At 43.2% G+C, this 21,405-nt stretch overlaps 2 protein-coding genes across 5 annotated transcripts in view; one reads left to right on the plus strand and one right to left on the minus strand.

Annotated features, from left to right (window-relative positions):
- The window catches only part of LOC140187761 (SWI/SNF-related matrix-associated actin-dependent regulator of chromatin subfamily B member 1-A), a 116,723-nt gene that overhangs the window by 67,409 nt on the left and 27,909 nt on the right, over nucleotides 1-21,405 (plus strand). The window contains exons 5-7 of the mRNA XM_072243446.1: nucleotides 7,800-7,927; nucleotides 16,001-16,167; nucleotides 19,196-19,386. Coding sequence (XP_072099547.1) covers nucleotides 7,800-7,927; nucleotides 16,001-16,167; nucleotides 19,196-19,386 — 486 coding nt within the window. The remainder of the gene's footprint in view (nucleotides 1-7,799; nucleotides 7,928-16,000; nucleotides 16,168-19,195; nucleotides 19,387-21,405) is intronic.
- LOC140187762 (derlin-2-like) overlaps nucleotides 9,782-21,405 on the minus strand; it is a 101,967-nt gene continuing 90,343 nt past the window's right edge. For 3 of the 4 annotated variants that reach the window (XM_072243451.1, XM_072243449.1, XM_072243454.1), the window contains one exon: nucleotides 9,782-10,050. Coding sequence is in view for 2 of the 4 variants with exons in the window: in XM_072243454.1 (XP_072099555.1) it covers nucleotides 10,008-10,050 (43 nt within the window). In the remaining 2 variants the exon portion in view is untranslated. The remainder of the gene's footprint in view (nucleotides 10,051-21,405) is intronic. The other variant, XM_072243452.1, reaches the window with a different exon arrangement.

The following is a 21,405-nucleotide window of genomic DNA, read 5'->3' on the forward strand; positions in this document are numbered from 1 at the left end:
ACATCATGAAAAACACAGCATCCCTACCATGAAGCATGGTAGTGGCTGCATCATACTGTGGGGATGCCTCACTGCAGCAGGCTCTGGAAGGTTTGGAGAGAGTTAAATGAATGCAGCAAAATATAGGGAAATCCTGGAGGAAAACCTGATGCAGTCTGCAAGAGAACTGCAACTTGGAAGATTTGTTTTCCAGCATAACAATGATCCCAAACATAAAGCCAATGCTACACAGGAATGGGTTAAAAACAACAAAGTTCATGTCCTGGAGTGGCCAAGTCAGAGTCCAGACCTCAATCCAATTGAAAATTTGTGGCTGGACTTGAAAAGGGTTGTTCACTCACGATCCCCATGCAATCTGACAGAGTTTGAGCAGTTTTGTAAAGAAGAATGGGGGAAAATTGCAGTGTCCAGATTGAAGACTCAAGGCTCCAATTGCTGCTAAAGGTGCATCTACTAAATACTGGCTTGAAGGGGATGAGTAATTATGCAATCAATTATTGTATGTGTAATAATTGTAATAAACTTAGACCTATTTGTAGAAATTTTGATAGAAAAGTGTCTTTTCTGTTAACCAGTGTCAAAAAAGCCAAATTAAATCCATTGTAATTTAATATTATAAAACATGAAAACTTCCAAAGAGGGAGGGGGTGAATACTTTTTATAGGCATTGTATATGTATATTAAATAGATTAAAAGTAGTACAAAAACAGAAGTAATATATTTTTTTAAAAATGAGATAGTGTTCATGGGTTCAATGTAGGAATCGTATGGCAGTGGGTTAGAAGCTGTTCCTGAATTGATGTGTGTGCCTTCAGGCTTTTGTACCTCCTTCCTGATGGTAACACTGAGAAGAGGGCATGCCCTGGTTGATGAAGCTTTGACCAGTGGCCAATTGGCATTTGGGATTAATTAACAAGAGAAAGTTAAAGAAAGGCAGGGCAAAAGCATTAGCTGTTGTCTGATTGGACATAGTCAGAGTGGTGACCTTAAGGCTTTATCTCTTTGAGGATTCACTCAGTGAAAGCAAAGGAGAGAAAAGCCTCAATTTTTTTTCCTTCTGTTCTATATATATGCTCAGCTCGGACAGTAGGGATGACAGGCAGGAGAGTGGAATGTTCCCCTTGTGGGATATGTGAAAGCAGGGAGACCAGTATCCTTCACCACTACAACTGTGAGAAGTGCATGCAGCTGTAGCTTCTAACAGACCATGTTAAGGAGCTGGAACTGGATGAACTCTGGATCATTCAGGAGGCTGAAGGGGTGATAAATAGGACTTATAGAGAGGTAGTTGCACCCAAGGTGCAGGACACAGGAAACTTGGTGACAATCAGGAAGGGGAAAGAATTTAAGGAGCCAGTGCAGAGTATCCCTGTGGCCATCACCCACAACAATAGATAGATCACTTTGGATACTGTTGGGGGGGTGGGAGGGATGACCTGACAGAGGAAGGTCACAGTGGTCGGCTCTCTGGCACTGAGTCTGCCTCTGAGACTCAGATGGGAAGGGGGAAGAAGATGCACATTGCGGTGTTAAGGGATTTGTTAGGGGAACGGACAAGAGGTCTGTGGATGAGAATGAGATTCCCAGTGGTATGTTGCCTCCTGGGTTCCAGGGTCTGGGATATCTTAGATCGAGTTCTCAGCACTCTTAATTGGGAGGGTGAATAGCCAGAAGTTGTGGTCCATGTGACCACAATGACATGGGTAGGATGAATGATGAGGTTCTGCATAGGGAGTTCAGGAAGTTAGGTGCCAAGTTAAAGGGCAGGATCTCCAGGGCAGTGATCTCAGGATTACTATCCATGCCACTAATATGTGGCTGAGGAGTTGGTGTAGGAGGGAGGGCATAAGGTTTTTGGATCATTGGGCTCTCTTCCAGGAAGGTGGTACCTGTGGCGAAGGAACAGTTTGCACCTGAACTGGAGAGGGACCAATGTTCTAATAAGACAGTTTGTGAATGCTATACAGTGGGATTTTAAACTAGAGTTGCAGGGGATAGGAACCAGAGTGCCAGAACAGTTAGTAGAGAGATTGTGGAGGCAGATGTTGGTAAGACCTGAGACAAAGTTAGGAATCAAAAGGGTGAATACAGGACTGAAGGTGTTGTATCTGAATTGCACACTGTAAACTGAATAAGGTTGATGAACTTGCAGAACATTTGCATATTGGCAGGTATAATGTTGCAGGCATCATAGAATCATGGCTGAAAGATTATCGCAGGGAGCTTGATGTCCAAGGATACACATTGTATAAAAAGGATAGACAGGAAGGCAGAGGGGGCGGTGAGTAGAAAATTAAATCAAATTATTAGAGGTGACATAGGGTCAGAAGGTATTGAATTACCGTGGATAGAGCTCAGGAACTGCAAGGGTAAAAAGACCCTGATGGGAGCTGTATACAGACCCAACAGTAGTAAGGATGTTGCCTACAAATTACAACGGGAGATAGAAAATACATGCTAAAAGGACTATATTAGAATAATCCTGGGGGATTTCAATACGCAGGTAGATTGGGAAAACCAGGTTGGTGCTGGATTTTCTAGCGTGCCCACGAGGTGGCTTTTGAGAGGAATTCATGGTTGAGCCCACTAGAGGATTAGCTATTCTGGAGTGGGTGTTGTACAATGAACCAGAATTGATCAGAGATCAAGCAACTCTTAGGGGACGTGTTCATAATATGATTGAATTCACCCTGAAATTTGAGAAGAAGCTAAAGTCAGATATATCAGTAGTACAGCAGAGTAAAGGGAATTACAGAGGCATGAGAAAGGAGTTGGCCAGAATTGATTGGAAAAGAACACTGGCAGAGCAGCAATGGCTGGAATTTCTGGAAGCAATTTGGAGGGCACAGGATGTATACACCTCAAGAGGGGAGAGAGGCAGAAGAAAAGAAACTATAGGCAAGTAGTCAGACCTCAGTGGTAGGGAAAATGTTGAGCTGGTTATTAAGAATGAGGTCTCAGAGGAGAATCTGTTGATATTGTGTACTTGGACTTTTAGAAGGCCTTCGACAAGGTGTCACACATGAGGCTGTTTAATAAACTACGAGCCCATTATATTACAGGAAAGATTTTAGCATGGATAAAGCAGTGGCCGATTGGCAGGAGGCAAAGAGTGGGAATAAAGGGAGCCTTTTCTACCTGGCTGCTGGTGACTAATGGTGTTCCACAGAGGTCTGTGTTAGGACCGATTCTTCTTATGTTATATGTCAATGATTTGATTGATGGCTTTATTGCAAAGTTTGTAGATGATATAAAGCTAGGTGGAGGGGCAGGTTGTTCTGAGGAAGTAGAGAGGCTACAGAAGGACTTGACAGATTAGAAGAATGGGCAAAGAAATGGCAGATGGAATACAGTGTCGGGAAATGTATGGCATGCACTTTGGTAGAAGAAATGAAAGGGATGACTTTTTTTAAATGGAGAAAGGACACAAAAATCTGAGACACAAAGGGACTTGGGAAACCTTGTGCAGGATTCCCTAAGGTTAGTTTGCAGGTTGAGTCTTTGGTGACGAAGGCAAATACAATGTTAGCATTCATTTCAAGAGGACTAGAAGATAAAAGCAAGGATGTAATGTTGAAACTTTATGAAGCACTGCTGAGGCCTCACTTGGAGTATTGTGAATAGTAGTGGGCCCCTTATCTTAGAAAGGATGTGCTGAAATTGAGGAGGGTTCAAAGGAAGTTCACAAAAATGATTCCAGGATTGAATGGCTTGTCATTTGAAGAGTGTCTGATGGCTCTGGGCCTGTATTCACTAGAATTCGGAAGAATGCAGAGTGACCTCATTGAAACCTATCAAATAGTGAAAGGCTTTGATAGAGTAGATGCAGAGAGGATGTTTCCTATGATGGGAGAGTCTAAGACTAGAGCACACAGCCTCAGACTAGAGGGATTGTCCTCTTGGAACAGAGATCAGAAGGAATTTCTTCAGCCAGAACATAGGGAAGCTGTGGAATTGTTTGCCACAGGCAGCTGTAGAGGCCAAGTCTTTCTGTATGTGTAAGGCAGAGGTTGATAGATTCTTGATTGGTCAGGGTGTGAAGGGATAAGAGGAGAAGGCAGGAAATAGGGGCTGATAGGAAAATTGGATCAGCCATGATGAAATGGCGGAGCAGACTCGATCGTCAAATGGCCTAATTCCGTTCTGATATCTGCTGGCCTTACGGTCTTAAAAATGAACATTGCTTTTCTGAGGCAACGCTCCTTGAAGATGTCTTTGATACTGGGGAGGCTAGAACTCAAGATGGAGCTGACTAATTTTACGATTTTCTGTAGCTTCTTTGGTCCTGTGCTGTAGCACCACCCCCCCCCCCCCCGCCCGCCCGCCCGCCCGCCCGCCCGCCCGCCTGCCTGCCTACATACCAGGTGGTGATGCAGCCTGTCAGAGTGCTGTCCATGGTACAGCTATAGAAGTCTGAGTGGTTTGGGTGACAATAACTTTAACAGGACATTAACTTTGTTGTTTTTAAGCCATTCCTGTGTAGCTTTGGCTTTATGCTTGGGGATCATTATCTTGCTGGAAAACAAATATTCTCCCAACGTGCAGTTCTCTTGCAGACTGCATCAGATCTTCCTCCAGGATTTCCCTGTATTTTGCTGTGTTCATTTTACCCTCTACCTTCACAAGCCTTCCAGGGCCTACTGCAGTGAGGCTTCCCCACAGCATGATGCAGCCACCACGTGCTTCACGGTAGGGATGATGTGTTTTTGATGTGCAGTGTTTGGTTTACGCCAAACATAGTGTTTAGTCTGATAGCCAAAAAGCTTATTCCAGCTGATTGGAACCTCCCACAAGCCTTCTGGCAAACTCTAGCTGAGATTTTAGGTGTTTTTTTTCCTCCAACAGTGGCTTTCTCTTTGCCACTCTCCCATAAAGCTGCGATTGGTGAAGCATCCAGGCAACAGCTGTTGTATGCGCAGTCTCTTCCATCTCAGCCACTGAAGCTTGTAACTCCTCCAGAGTTGTCATAGTTCTCTTGGTGGCCTCCCTCACTAGTCCCCTTCTTGCACAGTCACTCAGTTTTTGAGAACAGCCTGCTCTAGACAGATTTACAGCTTTGCCATATTCTTTCCATTTTTTTGGAGATTGACTTAACTGTACTCCAACGGATATTCAGTGACTTGGAAATTTTCTTGTATCCATCTCCTGAGTTGTGCTTTTCAATAACCTTTTTGCGGAGTTCCTTGGCGTGTTCTTTAGTCTTGATGGTGTAGTTTTGGCCAGGATATTGACTCACTAGCAGTTGGACCTTCCAGATACAAGTGTATTTACATAGAACATAGAATAGTACAGCACATTACAGGCCCTTCGGCCCACAATGTTGTGCTGACCCTCAAACCCTGCCTCCCATATAACCCCCCACCTTAAATTCCTCCATGTACCTGTCTAGTAGTCTCAAATTAGGGTTTTCACTACTATTTTTACTACAATCAATTGGAACACCTTGACTGCACACATGTGATCTCCATTTAACTAATTATGTGACTTCTAAAACCAAATGGCTGCACCAGTGATGATTTGGTGAGTCATAAGGGGGTGAATACTGATACAATCAATTATTTTGTGTTTTTCTGTCGATCACTGTCAAAAAAAAGCCGAATTAAATCCACTATATACAATGTTGAAAAACAAAAAAACATGAAAACTTCTAGGGGGGTGAATACTTTTTATAGGCACTGTACATATTGTTTCTTCTGACAGGAGAAAGGGCAAGGGCAGGTTACGAGTGCCTTTAAACCGGTCGCTTTGGGCAGATGGGGCTCAGCAGTCATGGTAGGCAGCTCTTCTGGGAGAAGGAAAACTCTGATCTCAAACCTCTGCTGCCTTGTAGCTATACCCACTAATGGGGAAGGCTTCGGGAGTAAACCCCGAGGGAAAAATATGGAGCTGACCCTAAGACAGTCCTAAATTGAGGGATTCAGTGCTGACTGGCAATTCTTGCAATGCTGCTGGTACCAAACTGTATCTGCCACTGCCATTCCTTTGGGTTCATCATATGTGTGGAGAGGGGGAGCTTGCTTAAAGGGCAATAGCTAGCTCTACATATCATACTGCCCAGGCTTGCATATCGATACAGCTAGAACGCAATTTCCATGGTCAACACTGACCCACAGAGGCCCTCACGTATCCATGATTTCAATGAAAATATGGATGGGTGGATTAGCAACTTGGAGATGAAACCATGGTTGGTGGAGCTGTGGGCGGTGTAAAGGACTGTCAAAGAATACAGCGGGGTGTAGGTCACACTTGGAGTATTGGATGCAGCTCTGGTTGCTCCATTATAGGAAGAACGTGGAGAGGACACAGAAAAATGTGGCCTGGATTAGAGGGGATGTGATATAAGAGAGAAACCAATGAGTATTTTAGGTCAAAAATCTGAGGGAAAGTCATTGACCTGCATGTTGACTTGTTTCCCTTTCCATTGGTGCTACTCAGCTGGCTGAGTTTTTCCAGCAATTCCTTTTTTTTGTATAACACTGAATTCAGCATTTTCATTTTAGAACCATCTTGCTCATTTACATGCCCACTGTGTTGCCATTGACATTTCAATTCCTTCTACTGCAGCCCCTTTCCCTGCTTCTGTACTTGCTTCACATCTGTTAGATTACCTTTTTCTAATTCGATGTAATGTCATTAATCTGAAAAAGTAATGTCATTATAGAATTGTACAGCACAAAAATGGCCTCATCAGCCTAATGTGCCCATGTCGATCAATGCACTGAGCTATATTTGTCGCATTTACCTGCATTTAATCTAGAACAGTTTGCTGGAATTTTCAAGTACTTGTCCTAGTGCTTGAACTTTGTGAGGATCTCTGCTTCCACCTCCTCAGACAGTATGCTCCATATTCCAACCATTCTCTGGTGAATGGCCCCTCAGATCCCCTATAAACTTCCCACCCCTTATTTATACCTTTGCCCTTTTGGTTTGAACAATCCTACCACTGGTTAAAGATATCGCCTATCCTATCCCCCTCATAATTCTGCAGCCCTCAGCCTCATCCACTCCAGGGAAAATAATCTCAGTTCACCTGTAACTGAACTGCTCAAAGCCAAGCAACATACTGGTGAATCTCCTGTGCATTATCTCCTGCACAACCTCAGCTTTCCTACAGTGTGGTGAATAGAACTGCACACAGTGATCCATCTGTGGGCTAGCCAGCGTTTTATGAAGTTTTTAACGTGATGTTCTTGCTTGTATATTTTGTCTTTGGCTGATGAAGACAGCATACAATATGCCTTCTTCATCACACTCTCTGCCTATCTTACATAAAAATTGCTGGAGGAACTCAGCAGGTCAGGCAACATCAATGGAGGGGAATAAACAGTCTGTGTTTCAGGCCAGGTCCCTTCATAACCCTCTCCCCCTCCCCCTTGCCATATGCTGCCTCCTTCAGGATCATTCCCCAATCCATACTATTTACTGTGTAAGCCCAACCCTTATTTGACCTTCCAAAATGCATCATGTCACATCTATTGTAATTAAATTCTGTCTATCATTGTTCCATCCAACCTCCTATCTGATCTATATCACACTGTGGTCTGATCTATATCACACTGTGGCCTAAGATAATCCTTCTTGCTCTCTATAGCGCAAAGTTTCCAAGAAATTTTTTGGTGTGTTTTGGATCTGTATTTTCTACTGTAATTTAGGTTTAGAATAGTTTGAAGAAATTGTTCTACTAGTGACAACACATTAAGCAGGTATAAGATGCTACCATTGACTCGATGTGCTCCTGTATGCTTTTTGCATCATTCTCTCTAACCTTATGTTCCCAACTGTTCTCCACCCTCCCCCAGTTTTGATGACCATGACCCTGCAGTGATCCATGAAAATGCCTCTCAGTCTGAGGTGCTGGTTCCCATTCGTCTTGATATGGAGATAGATGGGCAAAAGCTGAGGGATGCCTTCACGTGGAACATGAATGGTGAGTAACTCTGAGGTAGCTCCATCCATACTATTGTATGACAAGTCTGGAAACGGTGCCTTCAGGCTGTTGAACCCCTGAGCACCCAGTGATGAGATCCTTCAGTTCATATGCATTGGGCCATGTTTCAGATCAATCAAAGGGAAAGGGAAACCTTGGAGCAACGGAGGATGAAAGGTAACCTGATAGAGGTGTATAAGATGATGAGAGGCATTGATCGTGTGGTTAGTCAGAGGCTTTTTCCCAGGGCAAAAATAGCTAACATGAGAGAACATAGTTTTAAGGTGCTTGGAAGTAGGTACAGAGGGGGATGTCAGGGGTAAGTTTATTATGCAGAGAGAGGTGAGTGCATGGAATGGGCTGCAGGCAATGGTGGTGGAGGTGGATAAGATAGGGTCTTTTAGGAGACTCCTGGAGCTTAGAAAAATAGAGGGCTATGGGTAACCCTAGGTAATTTCTGAAGTAAGTATATGTTTGGCACAGCTTTGTGGGCCGAAGGGCTTGTATTGTGCTGTAGGTTTTCTATGTTTCTAAGCCTGGTTTGTGCTGACTTCCTGTCTGCAGTTTTGGGGGCAGTTATAGAATTAGGACATCTGACTTTTGGCCCCTAAAGCCTGCTCCATTATTTGCTGTTTGAACATCATAATCCCACTCTCCTCATCCTCCTTCATGAATTCATGCCTAGGAATGTATCTAATATTTACAACACATACAAAATGCTGAAGAAACTCAGCAAGCCAGACTGCATTTTGTCTGTTTTGCTCAGATTTGCAGCATCTTCAGATTTTTTCTTGTTTCTACTTTAATATTTTCTGTGTATTGGCGTCCACTGTCCTCTGAGATAGAGAATTCCACAGGTTCACCACCTTCTGGGGGAAAGACATTTCTCCACCTAACATATTTGCCTTGGATCTTGAGAGCATAACCAGTTTATTCATGACCATACACGTCTCCACCACCCAGCAAGCAGAAACCTCCCCACATCTAGCTACTTTTTTTGTTACAGTAATATATTCTCTCATCCTGGAGGATGGCTAATGTTGTTTCTGTGTTTAAGAAGGGCAGCAAAGTCAAACCAATGAGCCTAACATCAGTGTTGGAAAATTTACTTGAGAGGATTCTGAGAGGAGTCAGTCTGCTCTTGGAAATGCAAGGACTGATTAGGGATAGTCAGCATTGATCTAATTGTAGAGACATCATAAGGCCATTTATAAGATCCTGCATTGTATGCTGGTGCTTCAGTGGGGAAGGTAACTAAAATAATTCTCCAGCCGTGGTTTCCCTGACTTCCTCGCTTCTGTGCAGTGAATGCCAACACACTGTTTACCACTTTAACTGCTTGCTGTACCTGCAGGCCCTTCTCACATTGGTCTTTCCCAATCCATCACCACATTGTTTTTCCTGCCAAAGTGGGTCACTTCCCATGTCTCCAAGCAGTCCTGGATCCCTTGTATTTGCTCATTCACTCAACTTGTCAAAATCATCTTGAAGACTTTTTGCATCCTTTCACAGTTCACAACCCCAATCTGTATTGTTGGCAAACTTGGATGTGACCTCCCCTTATTGTGTTGAGCCCAAGCACCTATTCTTGTATTATGCCTCTGTTCACCACTATAGCCTAAAAAGGCACATTTATTCCCTGTGCTGTTTGTCAACTTCCAAACCATGCCAGTACCTTAGTCCCAATTCAATGTTCTCTTTTTTTTTATTATTACTAGTTTTTTTAATTGCAACACCAACAAATTACATTCAATACAACCAGTTGCCAATTACATTTTGACTGTTTATCCCAGCTACCCCCCCAACCTTCATCACCATCTCCCCTCCACCCCTCTCTCTCCCATCCCTCTCCCCTCCAGCAACCAACTGAATAGTAGTGCATACACAGACAACACATTCCTATTTTAACAAAAAATCTTTTAAGTTAGATATCAAATTTGTCCACATTAAGATTGTGTTCGGTCGTGCATCATTTACTCTTGCTGATGAAAGTTCCAGGTAAGAAATGTCCGAAAAGCTCTGAAACCAGTGAGTATTTGAAATATCATGGGGAAGTTTCCAACGCTGGACTACAAACTTCTTAGCTGCAGTCAGGCCTGCCAGCCAGACCTTGCGTGTTTGTTCTGTAAGGGAAAGGTGGGAGTCATCATTTAGAAGATGTACAGCAGGGTCCTTTGGTAATTGTACCCCTGTTAGTTCTGTAAGAGTACTGATAACCTTCCCCCACAAACCAAAAACCCCTGGACATTCCCATACAACATGTATAAAAGAGCCAACGGTTCTGTGGGGGCAAAATGAGCAATATGGGTCAGGAACCAGTCCCATTTGATGTCTAATTCTCAGTGTTAAATATGCTTTATGACAAAATTTCAAGTGTATATACCGATGATTTGGATTTCTCGAAGCACTGGCAGCATTATCCCAAATCGCATCCCAGTCTAAGTCTTGTCCCAATTCAGATATGTCCCTATCCCGGGCTTTCAATCCTGATGTGGGCATATATTTCTGGGAGTTAAATTTATCATAGATTTATGACACTATCTGTCCTGGAGCACTCTGTATCCAACTTAAAATGGGATGGTCCTTTAAATCTGACCCCATGGGAACGCCGTAGGCTTTACAAGCTAATCTTACTCTAAAGTAGAAGAAAAGAGAGTGTTTATCAATATTATATCGAGATATCAGTTCTTGAAAGCTAAGGATAGTACTTGCCCCATTAATATCTTGAAGAGTAGTAATACCTTTATCCTCCCAAGTTCTGCTAGTGAATGGTTCCCCCCAGATAGAAGATGATTATTGTTCCATAATGGAGATGATTTGCACCATACGCTTTTAAATTTTAGGAATTTTTCTGCTGCTGTAAACACTTGTAGCATATGGGTTAAAATTGGACCGTAATACAAATCACATTTTTTGGTAGTCATACCTATAAGGAGAAAGTCCTTCAACCATATTGGTGCTATTATTAGCTCTTGTTCTATATTTTTTCATGATGAAACTTTATCCCCCTCCATCCAATAGCTAAGACTTTTTAATACAAATGCCCAGTGGTACAATTTAAAATTTGGACATGCCAATCCCCCATCCAGCTTTTTGAATTGTAGAGCTGACCACTTTACTGTTCCAAACATAGCATCGTAGTAAGGAGTCCAGTTTTTGCCAATATCCTGCTGGAGGCGCAAGTGGGATCATTGAGCTGATAAAATTAATGCGGGGTGACACGTTCATTTTAATGACCGATATGCGGGCTGGGATTGATGCTGGCAGGTGTCTCCATCTATTAATATCTTCTTCTATTTTTTTCAAAATTAAAGAGTAATTTGTTTTAGCCACAGATGATAGGAAAGTATTAACTTTAATACCCAAGTAGAGGACCTCATTTGTAGCCTTAATCTGGGGAGGGACAGACACCTTACTTTCATCCTATTAATCAGCATCAGTGCTGATTTTCTAATTCAATGTTCTCTAATATTGCCGACTAGCTTTTAATGTTGGACGATGTCAAAACCTAAAAATCCAAATACACTGAAATTCTGTGAATCTGGCACATTTGGGTCTTTGGTACCAGACCCACAGATTATACAGGCAATCTGAAGTTATTTTACTGATTCTCCATACACTTCTCATTCCAAGTATTATTGAGGGAGTGCAGGAAACTGAAAGGGGTGATTTTAAAGCAAATACTGGAATGGGGTCCTGTGAGTGGTGATCCCAGGAACAGGGGCTGCAGGGAGTAACGCAGATCCCAGCAACCAGTTGATATTCTCCAGTTACCCTGTTAATACATCCCTCATACATTTTCCATGTAATTCCTAACCTTAAATGTATCCAATAATCATTGGTGGGTGGCTTCCACCACCCCGGGGCAGGGGATTCCAATGATTGGCTACTCTGAGAGATATTTAGAGTCATAAAGCATTACAGCATAGAAACAGGCTATTTGGCCCATCTAATCCATGTCACTTTGGCTTTCACTGTGTTTCACCTCAATCTCATTCTGCCTTCTCCCCTAACCTCTGTGCCCTGACTAATCAAGAACTTATCAACTTCTGCTTTAAACATACTCGGTGACTTGGCCTCCACAGTTGTCAGTGGCAATAAATTTCACAGATTCACCACCCTCTGGCTAAAGAAATTCCTCCTCATCTCTGTTCTAAATGGACATTTCTCTATTCTGAGCCTGTGCCTTCTGGTCCTAGATAACCCTGCTATAGGAAGCATTCTCTCCATGTACACTCTAGGCCTTTCAATGTTTGATAGGTTTCAGTGAGATCCCCCCTCATTCTTCCCAAAGCCATCAAACACTCCTCATACATTGACCCTTTCCAATACCAGCACATCTCCTAGATAAGAAGCCTAAAGCTGCTCACAGTACTCCAAGTGCAGTCTGACCAATGCCCTATAAAGCCTCAGGATTACATACTTGCTCTTACCTTCTAGTCCTCTTAAAACGAATGCCTATACAGTATTTACCAATGACTCAGTCTGCAAGTTAACCTTTAAGAAATACTGCACAAGTACTCTCAATTCCCTTTACACCATTGATTTTTGAACTTTCACTCCATTTAGAAAATAGTCAACCCTTTCTTTTCTTCTACCAAAGTGTATGACAATACACTTCCCTGCACTATATTCGATCGGCCCACTTCTTTGTTCATTCTCTTAATCTGTCTAAGTCCTCCTTCAGACTCCCTGCCTCCTCAACACTACTTGTCCCTCCACCTATCTGTAACCCTTGGTTCGGCTAGCGGCTTAATCTAGGGGATGATAGCCCCTGGCTCGGCCAAATTTAAGAAACCTCATTTGGGTGGATGCGATGTGTTCCCTGTCACAAATCAGTACCATGAAATAACAAACAGTACACAATATGCGATTAAATGATTGAGCTTTATAATTCTTAATTTTACCATATGGTTAGTAAAGAAAAAAGGAAAAGGGCCCATTCTCATGAAACAGTTTTATGTGCAAATGTTGGAGCTCATAGTGTCGTCCATTTGTTCCCGTCGTCCTCCTCCATATAGCCTACCCTCGGACCCTCGCTCCTCAGTCTCAGTCCACACTGTCCAGCAGTCTACCAACTCTCTCCATTCGCATCCTCTCTCTTCATTGCTCCCTGACAAAAGACTGCAAAATCCGCCCCCCCCCCAGACACACAAGAAAGAACATCCCACTCATTGGCTAACATACCCCGTTATCTCTAGTCATAACCCAAACATTGCAGCTACAGTGAAATCATTACCATTACAGAGAGGCCATTACATTAGTAGTGAAACCTTGCAGCATGTTACACTCATTGTATCATCTGCAAACTTGGCCACACACAAAGCCATCAATTCAGGAAACAGAGAGTGGGAATAAAGGGATCCTATTCTGGTTGGCTGCCAGTTACCAGTGGTGTTCCACAGAGACCATGTTGGGGCTGCTTCTTTTTACGTTGTACATCAACGATTTGGATTATGGAATGGATGGCTTTGTGTCTAAGTTTGCTGATGATACAAAGATAGGTGGAGGGGCTGGTAGTGCTGAGGAAACAGAGAGTCTGCAGAGAGACTTGGATAGATTGAGAGAATGTGCAGAGAAGTGGCAAATAAAATACAATGTTGGAAAGTGTATGGTTATGCACTTTGGTAGAAGAAATAAACGGGCAGACTATTATTTAAATGGGGAGAGAATTCAAAGTTCTGAAATGCAACAGGACTTGGGAGTCCTCGTGCAGAATACCCTTAAGGTTAACCTCCAGGTTGAGTCGGTAGTGAAGAAGGTGAATGCAATGTTGGCATTCATTTCTAGAGGAATAGAGTATAGGAGCAGAGATGTGATGTTGAGGCTCTATAAGGCGCTGGTGAGACCTCACTTGGAGTACTGTGGGCAGTTTTGGGCTCCTTATTTAAGAAAGGATGTGCTGACGTTGGAGAGGGTTCAGAGAAGATTCACTAGAATGATTCCGGGAATGAGAGGGTTAACATATGAGGAATGTTTGACTGCTCTTGGACTGTACTCCTTGGAGTTTAGAAGAATGAGGGGGGACCTCATAGAAACATTTTGAATGTTGAAAGGCATGGACAGAGTGGATGTGGCAAAGTTGTTTCCCATGGTGGGGGAGTCTAGTACAAGAGGGCAATGCTTAAGGATTGAAGGGCGCCCATTCAAAACAGAGATGCGAAGAAATTTTTTAGCCAGAGGGTGGTGAATCTGCGGAATTTGTTGCCACGGGCAGCAGTGGAGGCCAAGTCATTGGGTGTATTTAAGGCAGAGATTGACAGGTATCTGCGTAGCCAGGACATCAAAGGTTATGGTGAGAAGGTGGGGGAGTGGGACTAAATGGGAGAATGGATCAGCTCATGATAAAATGGCGGAGCAGACTGGATGGGCCAAATGGCTGACTTCTGCTCCTTTGTCTTATGGTCTTGTCTTATATGTGGCAACTTGTCAAAGACCTTCTGAAAATACAAGTAAACTATATTCACTGGATCTCCTTAGTCTGTCTTACCTTTATTTCCTCAAAGAATTCTAACAGATCTGTCAGACAAGTAAACCATGATGACTTCGGCTTATTGTATCACATTCTGAAAGAGGTAGTGGAAGAGATTGTGAAGGCATTAGGAATGATCTTTCAAGAACCACTAGATCTGGAATGGTTCCAGAGGACTAGAAAATTGCAAATGTCACTCCGCTCTTTAAGAAGAGAAAAAGGGAGAAGAAAGGAAATTATAGGTCAGTTATCCTGGCCTCAGTGATTAGAAAGATGTTGGAGTCCATTATTAAGGATGAGGTTTTGGGGTATGGAGGCGGAGACTGTTGCAAGAAACATAAGGTTGTGATGGTAGGTGATTTTATCTTTTCACATCCATAGTTTGACTGTTTTATACCATTTTCACTATTTCAATGAAACTTCCATTAATTGAGACAATTGCTTAATTGGGCCAAAACGTACTGGTCCTGGTGTGTCCCAATTAATTGGAATCCACTGTATTTGGATAGAGAGAGACTGATTAGGGATAGTCAATGTAGCTTTGTGCATGGTAGATCTAGTCTAATCAATGTTGTAGAGTTTTTTGAGGAGGTTAACAGAGAAATTGCTGTGGATGTTGTCTACATGGAAGCAAGGCTTCAAGGTGAACAACAAGGAAGGCTATCATTACTTGCAGAGGGAACTGGATCAGCTGGAAAAATAGGCTGAAAAATGGCAGATGGAATTTAATGCTGTCAAGTGTAAGGTGTTACAGTTTTGGAGGACAAACAAGGATAGGACTTGAATGATGAGCAGTAGAGCACAGAGGAATGCAGTAGATAGAGGTATCTAGGAATACAGATCCATAATTCTTTGAAAGTGGTGTCACAGATAGAAAGGGTTATGAAGAGGTTTTGGCATATTGGCCTTCATAAATCAAGAGGAGTGAGTACAGGAGTTGGGGTTTTATGTTGAAGTTTATAAGACGTTGGTGAGGTCTAAGTTAGGTTAGAGTATTGTGTGCAGTTCTAGTCACCCATAGTACCCACAGGAAAGATATCAATAAGATTGAAAGAATGCAGAAAAAATTTACAAGGATGTTTGTGGGACCTGTAGACTTGATTTATAGGGAAAGGTTAAATGTATTTGGACTTTATTCCCTGGAATGTAGAAGATTGAGGGGAGATTTGATAGAGGTACACAAATTTATGAGGGGTATAGATAGGGTAAATGCAAGCAGGCTTTTTCCATTGAGGTTGGGTGAGACTAGAATTAGAGGTCATGGTTTAAGGATTAAAGGTGAAATGTTTAAGTTGAACATAAGGGGGGATGTCTTCACTCACAGGTTGGTGAGAATGTGGAATATGGAATGCTCTGCCAGCGGGAGTGGTGGATGCAGGTTTGATTTCAATATTTAAATTTGGATGGGTACTTTAATGGGAGAGTTATAGAAGGCTATAGCCTGGGTGCAGGTTGGTAGGACTGTGCAAACGAACAGTTCAGCATGGACTGTTTGGGCTGAAGGGCCAGTTTCTGTGCTGTAGTGTTCTCTGACTATGATTGGTATCAGGCTCTGGGTTTTGGTTTTCCTGTTCACAGCCCGTGTCTTGTATCCTTTACAGAGAAGTTAATGACCCCAGAGATGTTTGCTGAGATTTTGTGTGACGACCTGGATTTGAACCCTTTGACCTTTGTCCCTGCCATTGCTTCAGCAATTCGCCAGCAGATTGATTCCTACCCGATGGACACCATACTGGAGGATCAATCGGATCAGAGAGTCATCATCAAGGTGAGCCCAAAATCATCTTCTCATCTTGTCTGGATGTGTTCAGCTCACTGCTCCATGCTGCACAGCTTGAGTCCAGCTGGTGAAGCACCACATCACGTGTCATGGCTCCTTTGAAATAGATGCCACATTGATACAGCAAGTGAAGGTTGCCAGGACGTGGTGTATCGTGGTTGTATCTGGACTGTTGGAATGACTGGCTCTGGAATGGCCGGAGGTGTTGGAGCTTCCAATCAGCTCAGAGTGACCAGGCCCTCTCCAGGCTGGGCACCTTTGAATGCTGCAGCTCCAACACTGTGCCTTCCTCGGAGAGAGTCCTGGAAATCCTCACCCAGGTCAGCAATGCTGTGCTCCCCAAATCACTGCATCTACTTCATAACCAACATCACTAAACCCTTCATTGAAAAGTTTACTTTGGCATGGCCTGAAGGCCTGCCTCTGATTTTTCTTTGGAAGCCTAGCTCTGTCACTGTGTTGTGATGGAGTTGAATCATAGAGTCATACAGCACTGAAACAGCCCCTTTGGCCTAACACGTCCATGCCGATCACAGTGCCTTCCTCAGCTAGTCCCACCTGCCTGCATTTGACTCATACCCCTCTAACCTTGTATTCTAAATTGGAAGCTCTTCATGAGAAGAACCCAGAGGAAAAATGATTCCACAAAAATGTAGTGTACACTGGGTTGTAATGAGATTCCATCTTCTGATTCTGTGGTTCAGTAGTTGAATGGAAGGCCTTGGCTTCCTTGGTGCAATCTTAAACTGTATTGACAGTATGTAGTCCGTGGTTGATCAACAGGTTCAGAATCAGATCACTGGCATACATCATGAAGTTTGTTGTTTTGCAGCAGCAGTACATTACAATACATAATAATAAAAACCTATAAATTACAATAAGGAATATATATAATTAAGTTGTGTAAAAAGAGAACAAAAAAAGAAAGAAAAAAATAGTGAGATAATATACATGGGTTCATTGTCCATTCAGAGGAAAAAGCTGTTACTGAAACATTGAGTATGTGTTCTCAGGCTCCCGTGTCTCCTCCTTGATGGTAGCATTGAGAAGTGGGCTTGTCTTGGGTGGTGAGGGTTCTTAATGATGAATGTTGCCTTTCTGATGCGTCGTCTTTTGAAGATCTCCTCGATGCTGAGGAGGCTAATGGCCATGATGGAGCTGGCTGAGCTTGCAACTTTCTGTAGCTTTTTCCAATCCTGTGCAGTGGCCCCTACATACCATAGGGTGATGGTGATGTACATCTGTAAAGAAACTTTGCAAGAGTGTTTGGTGACATAACAAATGTCCTCAATCCCCTAATGAAATATAGCTGCTGTCATGTCTTCTTTGTAAGTGCATAAAAATGTTGGGCCCAGGATAGATCTTCAGAGATGCCCAGGAACTTGAAAATGCTCACCTCTTCCACTGATGATTCCTCAGTCAGAGTTGGTGTGTGTTCCCTCATCTTCCCTTTCCTGGTACACAGTCAGTTCTTTGGCTTTACTGACATTCAGTGCAAGGTATGGTCGCAGCTTGGCAGTCTTAGTCAGAAAAGGCACTTAAGGAGTAGTAATTGTTCTCAAGTGTCTGTTCTAGTCGGGTCATCACTCAGTAATTAATGACCTGTTGACCCAGAATTTATGTAGATGTAGAGCCATACAGCATGGAAAGAGACCCTGTGGTTCATCTTATCCAGGCCAAACAAGGTGCCTTCCTGACTTGCCCTATTTGCCTCTGTTTGGCCTATACCCTCTAAACGATTCCTATCCATGTGCCCGTCCAAATGTCTTTTAAAAATTGTGTTTGTACCCACCTCTACCACTTCCTCTGGCAGCTCATTCCATATATCCGTCATCTTCTCTCTGAAAACCTTGTTCCTCGGTTCCTTTTTAAAGCTTTCCTCCTCTCAGCTTAAATACACCTCTTTTGATTTAGGAGTTTAATCCAGCGAATTGTGAGATTTTGCATTTTAGGAGATTAAATGTAAAATGGTAGGACCCTTAATAGTATTGTTATACAGAGAGGGATTCATGTCCATAGTTCCCTGAAAGTGGCTGCACAGGTTGATAGGGTACTAATGAAGGCATGTTTTATAAAGTTCTGGCTAGGCCACATCTGAAATATTGCATTCAGTTCTGGCTGCCCCATTATGGGAATGCTGTGGAGGGTATGGAGAGATGCAGCAGAGGTTTATCAGGATGCTGCTTGGATTAGAAGGCATATTCTGTTAAAAAAATGGTTGGGCAAACTTAGCTTCTTTTCTTTGGAGTGGTGGAGGCTGTGAAGAAACCACAAGTATATAAGATTATTAGAGGCATAGAAAAAATAGACAGCTGGTATCTCTCTCCTAGGATTGAAATGTCTACTACTGGAAAGCATGCACTTCAGGTGAGAATGGAAAGTTCAAAGGAGAGGTGCAAGCTAAATTTTTCACATAAGGGTGGTGAGTGCCTGGAATGCAGCAGGGTTGGTAGTGGAGGCAGATACAATAGAGGTGTTTAAGAGGATAGGCACATGAATGTGCAGAGAATGGAGGGTTGTGGACATTGTGTAGGCAGAAGGGATTAGTTAACTGTATAATTACAAGCTAAGTAGCTTGCCACAACATCATGGGCCGAAGGGCCTGTTCCTGTGCTGTAGTGTTCTATGCTCGTCCCTGGGTAATAAACTGTGACCATTCACCTTTTTATGCCCTTCATGGGTTTATAAACCTTTAATGTGGTTGCCCTTTGACCTTCTTTGCTCCAGGGAAAACAGTATCATCCTATCTGGTCTCTCCTTATAACTCAAGCCCCCAAAAGCAGCACCTCCTCTAGCTTTAACCACATCCTCCCTATACTGTAGGAACATAGGTAGTTGTTGAGTAGGAACCCAGATGTGATTGTGCTAAGTACAATAGTGGAGTTGGTGGTCACCACATGAAGCCTGCGGTCTGTTAATCACAAGGAAGGGAGGCACATTGAGCATGTGGGATGAGGCTTCCTGAAGCACTGGGCTGGTTGGATCTGGGCAATAACCGAAGCATTGCTTTGTGCAGCTGAACATCCACGTGGGAAACATCTCTCTGGTGGATCAGTTTGAGTGGGACATGTCAGAGAGGGAGAATTCACCCGAGAAGTTTGCTCTGAAGCTGTGCTCCGAGTTGGGTCTGGGAGGAGAATTTGTCACCACCATCGCTTACAGCATCAGAGGCCAGCTGAGCTGGCATCAGCGCACGTACGCCTTCAGGTATGGCTGCTCTCTGCTGACAATGGTTGGCACATGTTAACGTTTTCTTGCATGTGTCTGTTGACTCCTAAGTTTCCCAGTTCCTCTGCTCTTCTCAGCTTCACATTCTTTACAGTTGCCTCCAAAGTAAATGGCCTAAACAGTTTACTACATTAAGATTCAGGTGCCATCATTTTACCGGTTCAGTTAGTCCCACCTTGAGAGATTCTGTTCTTATCCGCACAGCTTGCTGTAGCACTCTGCTCATTGTCATCAGCAAACATGGGTCATCTCTTTCACTGAAGATCGTTCAGTGGTGAAGACCCACATGCTCCCTTGTCATATTCTGCTGATGACAGCTCTTCCCAGATTGCCAGATTGTTTTCCTGTCAGAATTGGAGCCCCTTGTGTGGGTTAATATCCCCCTCCTTCTTAGGTCTGCAGCACTGGTGACTGGAGGTGTGTCTGCTCTCTGAGTGTTGAATTGTTTGCTGCTGGAAAACTGAGAAGGCACAGGCCCAGGTGTGCCCTATTTTCTGAGGACAATGGACCATATCTGTACATCTCGTAGTATGACACAAGTCAATCAACTGCTGCTGGAATCAAGATTTTAATCCCTGATTCAATTTCTCTCTGTTTCCCTGAGAAAGGTATAGCTGACAGAGTATGGGGAATGTGCAACATTGGCTGAGCTTGGGTAGACCAGGTAGGGAGGTTGAGAAGGGAGTCACAGTACACTACATTTGCTGGAATCTGGAGCAAAAGACCAACTCAGAAGGCAGCATCTAAGAAGGTAGAGGAACAGTTGCTGTTTCAGTTTGGGGCTCGACACGCAGTCCTGATGCTGAGGGGAAATGGTTTACAGAGGTGAGGCAGGAATTGATAGATGATAAGTGGTACCAGCTGAGGTGGGATGATGATCAGATGAAGCCTGGATGGGAGTGAGGCAGAGACTGCTGGATGATAGAGAACAGTGAGATCAGGGAGGTGTATGTTAATATTCTAGGGCATGTTAATATCAAGGGGGACAGTAGATGTTGTCTACATGGCTTTTAAGTAAAGTGTTTGACAAGGTTCCATATGGTAGGCTCAAACATGGTGATATGGGCATTTGGATTCAGAATTGGCTTGCTCAGAGAAGATAGAGGAATGTGGTCAATGGAACTTATTCTGGCTGGAGGTCCGTGATCTGGGGTGCTTTGCAGTAATCCATACTGGGATCTCTGATGTTTGTAATATTTATAAGCGATTTGGTTGAAAATGTGGATGAGTGGCTTAGTAATTTTGCTGTTGATAAAAAGATTGTGACATTGTGGATAGTGTGGAGGATTGCCAAAGGATACAGATCAGTTGCAGATATTGTTGAGAAATGGAGATACAGTTTAATCTGACCAAGTTGAAGTGTTGCACTTTGGGAGGTCAAATGTAAAGGGATAGTGTGTTATTATATCAAGATGCTTAACAGCATTAATGTACAGAGGGATCTTGGGGTCTAACTGGCTGCACAGATTGTTGGGTAAAGAAGGCATATGGCACACTTGCTTTTATTAGTCAAAGCACTGAGTTCAAGAATTAGGAAGCTATACTGCAGCTTTTTCAAGACATTGTTGGGCTGCATCTGGAGTATTGCTTTCATTTCTGTTCGTCTTATGTGGTGGCTTTGGAAGGGGTGCAGAAAAGTTTTTACTCGGATGATGCCTGGATTAGAGGATGTGCTGAACGGGTGGTTGGACAAAATTGGGTTATTTACCCTTGAGCGGTTGAGGCTAAGGGAGACCTGACATAAATTTACAAGATTGAGGGGCATAGATAGACAGCTAGTATATTTTTCCCAGAGTTGAAAAGACTAGAGAATATGCATTTAAGGAGAGAGGGGGCAAGTTGAAAGGAGAGATGTGGAGCAAATTTTCTTGTACAGTTGTGGTGGGTTCCTGGAATGTGCTTGTGGGATAGTGGAGGCAGATATCATAGTAATGTTTAAGAGGCTTTCAGACAGACACACAAACACGCAGGGAATGGAGGGTTATGGAACATGTGCAT

Source organism: Mobula birostris, chromosome 25 (assembly GCF_030028105.1).
Source record: "Mobula birostris isolate sMobBir1 chromosome 25, sMobBir1.hap1, whole genome shotgun sequence".
Classification (NCBI taxonomy): Eukaryota; Metazoa; Chordata; class Chondrichthyes; order Myliobatiformes; family Myliobatidae; genus Mobula; species Mobula birostris.